Source organism: Canis aureus, chromosome 21, assembly GCF_053574225.1.
Source record: "Canis aureus isolate CA01 chromosome 21, VMU_Caureus_v.1.0, whole genome shotgun sequence".
In the NCBI taxonomy this organism is placed as follows: domain Eukaryota; kingdom Metazoa; phylum Chordata; class Mammalia; order Carnivora; family Canidae; genus Canis; species Canis aureus.
Window position 1 is genome coordinate 33,891,563 of NC_135631.1, and position 10,203 is coordinate 33,901,765.

The 10,203-nt window shown below is 35.0% G+C and overlaps 1 protein-coding gene across 5 annotated transcripts in view; it reads left to right on the forward strand.

Annotated features, from left to right (window-relative positions):
• PCLO (piccolo presynaptic cytomatrix protein) overlaps positions 1–10,203 on the forward strand; it is a 390,788-nt gene that overhangs the window by 375,927 nt on the left and 4,658 nt on the right. For all 5 annotated transcript variants that reach the window (XM_077863838.1, XM_077863839.1, XM_077863841.1 and 2 more), the window contains 2 exons: positions 6,975–7,109; positions 7,521–7,666. In XM_077863838.1, the coding sequence (XP_077719964.1) occupies positions 6,975–7,109; positions 7,521–7,666 (281 nt within the window). The remainder of the gene's footprint in view (positions 1–6,974; positions 7,110–7,520; positions 7,667–10,203) is intronic.

Genomic DNA, 10,203 nt, shown 5'->3' on the forward strand with positions numbered 1-10,203 from the left:
ACAAAGTGCCATTCTCTCCTTCTTTCCTTTTCCACATTTTATTTCTTTTCAGTTAACTAAACAGTTAAATAAACTAAACAGTGCGTCTAAAGAAACTTTTTGCCTACAATGGTCTCTCTTTGCCAAAAGCTGCTCAGACTGCAATAGATTTCTTAGAATTCTGAGAATGAGTAAACCTTGATTTACACCACGCACAGTCAAGTATTTCAGATGCAAATAATATTAAAAAAAGATTTTCTTAATTCATAGTCACTTTTTACAATTATTTGGAATGTTTAAACGGTCTCCATATAGGTTCTTATACAACTATGAATATTTCAGGAAATATTTATTGCCATTTTGTTGTCTAATATAAATAACCTGCATAATTGAAGTAATAGTGTATATACAGACAATAACTTCTAGCTGTGGTTTTAAAACCCCAGGGTATGGAGTGCCTGGCTGCCTCGGTTGGTAGAGCACGTAACTCTTGATCTCAGGGTCATGAATTTCAAGCCCCATGTTGGATATGGAACCTACCTAATAAAAAATTTTTTTAAATGCCTATCATGTCACGAGTAAGATGCAGAAATATATCCATGAATCAACAACCCACAGTTGCTTGCTGTCTTTTCTGCTTGCTAAGGTCCTGTATGTGGTCAAAGTAAAATAGCAAATCCTTTCATTCCAATAATATTAAATATATATGTATTATATATTTATCTGTCTTGTACTTACTATCGTCAATGAAATGTTTATTTAAGCACATCATTCTCTTCCAAATAGTTTTCTTTCAAGTTGTCAGGGCAGCCTATTTTTCAACTTCTAGAGCTAGCTAGCATCACTTTAATGTTTTCCCTTAAATACTCTTAAAATTTGTTGTAGGAGGGCAGCCTGTGTGGCTCAGCAGTTTAGTGTTGCCTTCGGCCCAGGGCGTGATCCTGGGGACCCAGAATCGAGTCCCACATTGGGCTCCCTGTATGGAGCCTGCTTCTCCCTCTGCCTGTGTCTCTGCCTCTCTCTCTCTCTCTCTCTCTCTCTCTCTGTCTCTCATGAATAAATAAATAAAACCTTTTTTAAAAAAAATAAAGAATTTCTTGTAGGAGATATGGTTGTTGGTTTTTTCAACTGAACTTTGTTCTTTGTTTTGCTTTGAGGTTTTTTTTGGAACTTTGTTCTTAATTTCAAAAGAAATGCAGCATTTGCAGCATTTCCGTCTCCAAAAAAAACAACTTGTTATTTTATCCATTTGTCTGTTTGTTTATTTATGTACTTATTTAGAAATATAGTTAACATAGTGTTATGTTAGTTTCAAGTATACATTGCAATGATTCAATGATTCTATACATTACTTGGTGCTCGTCACAATGAGTGTAAAAATCGTATGAGAAAATACAAGGGTTTCATGAGAGACTAGAGCTCTGGACTTAAAATCAGAGGAGCTAGGTTAAAGTTATGCCTGGGCTACTTAGCCATTTGGTGAATTACTTAAAACACCGAAGCCACTGTTTTCCCACTTATAAAACTTCACAACCTTATTTTTTGTTGTGAAATAATAATTGTCCTGTTAATAGCCATGTTTTCTTAAAATGCATATCTCTAAATAGATAAATCAGATGGAAGTATAACCAGACCATGTGTACAAATGTGTGCCTACAGATATGACCTACACTTGTTTTTCAAAGATGAAATATATAATTTTTTTTCTGAGGAAAAGAGCACTGCATATCTTAATGGAGAACAAAGTGCCAGAAAATGTGAAAGAAGAAAGCTGTGGAAGATAAAAATAAGTCAATTTGACAATTGTACTTAAGTTGGAGCACTTTAGCTAAAGATATAGAAGGACACAAACGATTTTGTTTAATAGAATTAAATTATTCAGGGTCTTTGTCAAAAAAAATGATACGACTGAGTTTTTTTTTTTTATTTTAATGAAGAGGCTAGATTATGGTGGAAACAAAGGAATAGTTTGACTTCAATAAATATTTTAGCCCTATTAATTTGTAAGAAACCTCACTAAGCTCAAGAAGCAAAATTGAAAATATTGAGGTTAAGCAATTATGATTTTCAATACTATATTTCAATTTTAAATTTTATTGATTAATTCTCCGCTTAAAGGAAATCAGCATGCTTCCACTTTCTTCCTCTCTCCTCTTGGATTTCATATTCATCTTTCCTTCTCTCCTCCCTCCACTTCTGCCCTCCCTCCCTCCCTTCCTCCCTGTCTCCCTGCCTCCCTGCCTCCCTTCCTTTCTTTCTCTCATTACTAGATCCTCTATTTCCTCTGCCACAGGCTTTTAAATATTTTCAAAAAGGTACTTTTTTCCCTACATTGATGTATTCATTCAGGGGACATATTTTTTCCCCTGGCTCCTTTAAAAATGTTTTCTATATTTTTGAAGACGCTTAAGTGGGAGTTATCAGTGTATCAGCTAATCAATATTTCCCAGGAATACAGGATACTCTTTTGATCCACAGATTTACTTTTCTGTTACTTCAGATAAATACCTTTATATTTTAAATACATGTGATTTTCTGGTGTCTTAAAATTTACTTTTCCAAAAAAAAAAAAAAATTTACTTTTCCTGAGCAATCAGTTATATTGGATCCTATTTCTCAGTTTGACATAGCCATCACTTTTTTCTAGTAAAGAAATTCTCTGTTTTCCTTTCCTTTCTATATTATCCTAAGCCTTCCTCCCTCTATGTCAGTAATATTGATTTCTATCTCATTTGATTTTGTTCCATGGTGTTTCTAATTCATTAAGAGTTTTAAAAAGGGACTATTTGTATTTTAGCACTGTAACCCCATTTTTTATCATCTCATCTTTGAACTATGCTCTCAACATCCCTTTGATGCGGAAGAGCTTGGTTCTTGTCACACAGTCGAAGAATTAATCTCGCCAACACAGAGTTAACAAAGCAATACAAGTTTATTAAGCAGAGATACAGAGAAAGCTCTCAGGAGTGAGAGGGGTCCCCACAGGGTTGCCACTGAGGGCTTGTAGTGTGGGTCTCTTATAGGAAACTGATCAGGGAACTTGGTAACTTTCTTATCAACATCAGGGTGGATATTTAGAACAAACATGGTGGACGTGTAACCTTCCTAATAACAAACAAGGTGATTTTTTGTAAATATCATGAGCACTTCTCTCTGATTAATACTCCTCCATAGTGTTTCCTACATCTGGGATTTCTGTGATTACTTAGTGGCCATTAAAGGGGGATACTGCCTAACACTGTGGAGCTGGGGAGCCAGGTTTATTTTTTGTTTTCACTGTTTTGTCTCTGTTTTCTTGGGATGGGTAGGAGCTTGACTTTGGGGCCTTTCCCCTATCTTTCCCTGACTAGCCCCATCTGCCCCTAACTCATTCTTACATCACCTTCATCCCTTCCTCTTCTTTCTTCTTTTTATTTCTGTTTTACTATTCAGAGTACCAGATACTATTCAGAATTTTGATTCATTAATTTTATCCACTATTTTTCTCTTCTTTACCTCATTAATTTTAGTGTATATGTCTATTATTTCCTTCTTTACACTTTCTTTTGTTTTACTTTATTCTTTTTCTAACTCTTGGAGTTGGAAGTTTAAATTTCTTATATTAAAAAAATTTTTTTTAAGATTTTATTTATTTGACAGAGAAGGAGAGAGAGCACAAACAGGGAGGTGATAGGCAGAGGGAGAGGGAGCAGCAGACTCCCCACAGATCAGGGAACCCAATGTAGGACTTGAACCCAGGACCCTGAGATCATGACCTGATCTGAAGGCAGACACTTAACTGACTGAGCCACCCAGGTGCCCCTAAAATTCTTTGTAGAACATTAATGCATATGTGGAGTTTTTTAAAATCATTGTTTTAAATTATATAGGTGTGTAAGGCTATTGATTTTCTTCCCAGCATTACTTTAACTCTCACAGATTCTGATACATAGTATTTTCATTATCATCATTTTCAGAACTTCCGTATTTTCTCATTGTATTTCACCATTTGCCCAAGAATTATTTAATTAAAGCCTATTTGTGTGTGATCAATGTTTATAATAGCTTCATTTTATAGAACTTACTGCTATCTTCTTTGTAACAGTATGGGTGACTTTGGGGAATGTTCCGTATGTAATTGAGAAAAAGATCTATTATCAGGGTGTGGTACTTAATTAATATACATGAGATCTGTTTTATTGATTATAATATCTCAATATTCTGTGTCTTTACTTATTTTGGTCTACTTGCCCTAACTTGTATAACAAATATTTTGTAAGTCTTTTACTGTTATTCTCATTAATCTCCAGGAAAGAAATACATCAAAACATGTCCCCAAAATATCACAAAGTTTAATCAAAAGGATTAAATAATTACCATCTCATATTTTCATAGTTTTGCACAAAATGCTTTTATTAATTTAGTGTCTTCTCAAATATGATCAACTATAGTCTGTATTCTATATAATGTTTACATGCATGCACGAGATCAGAATTATTTTTTAAATATACTGAGACATTATTTACCTTTTCACTGTGTTGACATTTACATTGATAATGCAAAAGCAATGATGCAATAAACCGCTGGGGACCTAGCACAAAGCAAGGCATATTACCAGTTACTGTATTTATCTATTTTTAACTGGCATTCACTTATAAGGAAAATGCTGGTTTCACTCAAGACTGTCCTTAATGAGGAAGTTTAAATTATTGTTTTTAAACCTAGACCCTAAGCACATGTCTTTCTACATCACATGACACAATTCTGTGAGATGAAATGGAAATATACATAAAGCACTATGCTGCCTGCCAAATTATGATAGTTGACTTGAGGAAACCTGTCTGTGCCTTTTTTTGAGTCACAAACTGAACTAGCCTTTTTAATAGGAAATGTAATTTTTGCTAAAAAAGAATAACAGTAGACAAATGCTACTTATTCTCAAAAATTAACAAAGTGAGTTTGTCACTTTAAGAAAAACAAGTGATGATAGTTTTCAGTGATAAAATTCAGCTTTTGGGAAGCCTGGTGGCTCAGCAGTTTAGCACCACCTTCGGCTCAGGGCATGATCCTGGAGACCTGGGTTCAAGTCCCATGTTGGGCTCCCTGCATGGAGCCTGCTTCTCCCTCTGCCTATGTCTCTTCCTCTCACTCTCTCTCTGTGTCTCTCATGAATAAATAAATTCAAAAAAATCTTTTAAAAAATTCAACTTTTAATTAAAAATAGAACTTTAGAAAACTTGTATCTGCCTTCCTGAGCTTAGAGGCTTCTCAATATTCAAAGACCTTTCTGATGATATTGGTAGTGATATTAACACATGTGTTTTAAATATTTTATGAAAGGGTCAACAAGACCTGCATAACCCAGTGAACGAGTATTTTCCAAAATGAACAATACGCTGTTACCAAGTCAGGCATGGTTAAAAGAGCCATTCTAAATGCAAGATAAAATAATTCAGGATAGATTGCTGTATTTTAAAGCAATCATTCAAAAAGTCCATTGATATGATTTCAGATTCCATATTTCCTTTAATCTGTAAGAAATTACCTCTTGTCAAATTTTAATAATCTAACATTATCTAAAGAGGATATTAAAATACTTCTCCCTTTTCCAACTATTTGTATGAGTTAGACTTTTTCATATATTTCAACTAAAACAACATATTGAATTGGATTTAATAGAAACAGATATGAGAATCCAGCTATCTTTTATTAAGAAAAACATTAATGAAATTTGGAAAAAATAAGAAATGGCATTCCTCACTATATGTTTTTGTTTTGGAAAATATGGTTATTTTTCATTAAAACATTTACTTATTATTGTTATTTTAGTGGAATCAATAAATATTTTAAAATATCTCATTTTTCATTTTAATTAGAAATGTTAAATTAAAAAAAAAGAAATGTTAAATTTCTAATATTGGTAGCTATAAAACACACAATGGTTCTTTGAGGACCATTCGTTTTTTTAGAGTGTAAAGAGGTCTGAAACCAAGATGTTTGAGAACAAGTGATCTATCTCCAAACTTAAAAATCTTCAGTAGTTTCCTATTGTTCTAAGTATAAAAACCAAATTGTTAACATGATGCCATTTAACAATATGTAATAATCACAAGAATATACATTTAATTCCTCAGTCTCACGATGTTCCCTCCTGTGCACACACTGTTCCTTCTCTGTAGCATGTTCTTAATCCATTTCAACTAGTTAACTCTTTCTCAATCTTCTGGTTTCAGCTCACGTAGTTCTTCCTCAGGCTCTCTTGGAGCTATGCTCTTGTATTTCATTACCTTTTTTCTTTTTCTAATTTTGCATTTATGGATGAAAATAATTCATTAAGGCTTTCTTCCCAATAGGTGGAAAGACCATAAAACCAATAAGCATGTGTGTTTTGACTCACCATGATAGCCATTCTTCCTAACAGAGTGCTTATCATAGGGTAGGGTGGGAAATAAAATATTTGTTGGTGATTGAATATATAGATGCATATATGAATTGACAGAGGAAAGGACCAATCATTCAAGAACAGGACCTAACATGAATAGCTTCTTCAGTTATACAAAGATCCAAGATAAACACTTGAAAGAAATACTTTGGATTCCTTTAGGTCACTCATTGTATGTTCCCTGGTGCAATTTCATTACTACACATTCCTTTGGCTACCTCTTTTATAAAGAAGTATGGATATATGTCTTCTTATAGTCTCATCTCTTTCCTTTTTTGCCCTAATAATCTACAGTTAAGTAATACTTATCTACTCGCATTTCCTCCATACCTCCCTGTTCACTAGTTTGTTGTTATACTAACACACTTTGTTGTAAGTGTGTAAGTGTGTAAAGGAGGTCTTACACTCCTTAAGGGCTCGGACTGTACTTTATTCATCTCTGTATCCACAGGATGGAGTAAGGTGTTTAGTACTTGATAAACACTCAACAAATGTATATATGAATGAATTACTGAACTACACATTTAATAGATGGCATTTAATATTCCTTAATATTTTCATTAAATTCTTCCAGTCAAGACTCAGGTAATGGGAGAAATCAAGATTGCACTGAAGAAGGAAATGAAGACAGATGGTGAACAACTAATAGTTGAGATTCTCCAGTGCAGAAATATCACCTACAAATTTAAATCTCCTGACCACTTGCCAGGTATCTAATTTTATGATAATGAGCAGTGTAATATATCTAGGAATTCTGTAGGAATGTGTCTTAAATAATCTGGAAAAGGCAAAGTAATATTTGGGCTGTATGGCAAATGTATCAGAAAAATGGAAAATAAGAATTAATCTCTCTTATATACAACAAGTTGATAATTTACTAGTTTTTACCGAACTTTTCTTAACACCCAAACTGGAGGAATGTATTTACCATACAATAGGAAAACCGAGTTGCTAAGAAAAATGATGTATCTCTGAATCCTTTATGTTGTCTGAAACAAATTGAAGATAGTCTGCTCGCTTTGTGTAAAATATAGAGGAGCTCTCAGTGGACACTTATAATTCTTTGAATAGGAAATTCTATGAGTGATGGACACTTTACAAGCTGAATTCTTGTTTTCAGATTTATATGTAAAAATATATGTGATGAACATCTCTACCCAGAAAAAGGTGATTAAGAAAAAAACGAGAGTGTGCCGACATGATAGAGAGCCTTCATTCAATGAAACGTTTAGATTCAGCCTTAGTCCTGCTGGGCATTCGCTTCAGGTAACTCCATCTTATACTGCTACTGTTTTAAAATTTTTGATCATACAGTATGTATTTTCCATTCAGTTGTTTAATATGTGCATACTGATCCTACAGTATGAGACATTTTACAAGTTAAATAATTCTGAGGGGTATCTCTCCAGTGGCCCTTAGAATTGCACAGCCCAGGGACACCTGGGTGGCTCAGCGGTTTGACGCCTGCCTCCGGCCCAGAGCATGATCCTGGAGTCCCAGGATCGAGTCCCACATTGGGGTCCCTGCATGGAACTCACTTCTCCCTCTGCCTGTGTCTCTGCCTCTCTCTCTCTCTCTCTCTCTCTCTTTCTCTATCTCTGTCTCTCATGAATATATAAAATCCTAAAAAAAAAAAAAAATTCCACAGACCACCCACCCATCCAATTAGCTACCAGTCCTCTATGTCTACTCAGTTTATTCTGTATAGATTTATTTCCATACACACTGCCACTAATCCTCTTTGAGTCCTCAATTTTATTACTCAGATCATTTTAGCAGTCTACCTGGCCTCCTTGCCATCAGTGTCTTGCCTTCTTAATCCATTCCATCACACAGAGGGCAGAGGTTATCTTTTAAAAACACTGGCTAGAAGGGTGGGAAGATGGGTGAAATAGGTGAAGTTAGTGAGAGTATGCTTAATGTGATGAGCACTGAACAATGTCTAGAATTGCTGAATCATTATGTTGCACACCTGAAACTAATACAACCCCATGTTAAGTATACTCGAATTAAAAGTAGGTAGATAGATGGTAGGTGGATAGATAACAACACTGGTTAGTGGGTTCCATTAAAGCCCTCCAGGGACCCACCAATATCCCGACTCATTCATAGTCCTCTAAGGTGAGCTCAAATTGTATTGATTTAATTTCATCTCCTTGTATCCCTCCCAACACACTCTGTACTCCAGAAACACCACAGTCTTTTCAAATCAGGTTAAGCCTCCAATGTTTTGCTCCTATTTCCCTTCTCCTTCAATATTTTCTTCATCTCTTTCCACCCATCTCACTAGCCCACAGTGTTCCAATGTAAACTCTGCCCTTTACTGATGACCCTAGCTGTAATCCGTCTTGCCTTATTCACATGACATTTTGCTTATCTGATTAGGCTACCAATCCTAATCTGTGCTGTTACAATAATGTATATACTGACCTCTCACTGCTTCTGTATCAGCTGCTTCTCTAGGGCAAGGCCTGGCTTTCATTGCTCTGTGTTCTACAGCCTCATACAATGTTGGGACATAGTGTGTCTTCAGTAGATGGACGGACAAGGAATGAAAGAGGAGAAAGGAGGTGGGAGGAAAGAGATGGAAAAAAATATGGGAAGAGAAACAGCATCTATCATATGGGCACTTAAAGGCCCACACTAAAGACAAATATAAGAGATATTGCAGGGATGCCTGGGTGGCTCAGCAGTTGAGTGCCTTTGGCCCAGAGTGTGATCCTGGAGACCCGGGTTTGAGTCCCACATTGGGCTCCCTGCGTGGAGCCTGCCTGCTTCTCCCTCTGCCTGTGTCTCTGCCTCTGTGTGTGTGTGTGTTTCTCATGAATAAATAAATTAATTAAATATTTTTTTAAAAAAAAGAAATATTGCAAAGCTAAAACTGCAGTGAGAGTACTGACAGACATTATGGCAGAAAGAAGTTTTTCAGAAAAGTAAAGGATATCTTCCAATCTGTGAGGACAAATGTGTCACACAGAAATTAAGTAGTTAGAGAGGGGATCTTGAGGGAGAAAGATCACAGGTTTGTTTCAGATGTGATAAATTTGATAAGAAAACAGGCTCTAAGTGAAAATACACAATGCCATATGAAATCTCAAAACTACAGTGCAGAAGAAATAATTGTAACTAGAAATGTAGATTTTGAAGTCAGAAACATAAAAGTAAACTTTTAGCCAATAATGAAGATGAATTCTCTAAAGGAGATTCTGAAAAGAGAAAGAGTGAGAGACAATTGTCAAGGATTAATGGTTAGCAGCACTAATGCTCTCCACCTTCCTTTCAACTCATCTCTAAAAGAGAAAAAAAAATGTCTTGAATTTGAGATTCTATGGCATTTCAACTAATATAAGCTCTACATATGACAAGAAATCACTTTGAAAGTGCATACCATAGTAAAATCACCAGTAAATGAAATGTTAAATAAAGTTAATGTTGCATTTTATCTGCCTTGTGAGCTTTTACTCAGCACTCAAATAACTTCATATTTGAGTTAATATTTCATAAACTAGTAGAAACCTTACCTAGGTTTCTGTAAGCACAAACTTAGTCACAATTAGCTGCTAATACGTGTCTTATCTAAAATTCTCATATCCTCCAGGATGTGTCTTTTCCTTTGGGAAATGCTGATGTGACTTAATTAATATTATGCACATCTTTTCAGAACATCTTGAGGATTAGTTTTCAAGTATAGCTGCTACTTCCTCTCACCCTTTCTTGTCTTTGTTATTTCTTTGATGATAAAACATCCTTAAAAATGGTTGAAAAAATATATGCAAGTATATATTTTTGGCTATTTTTTCCAG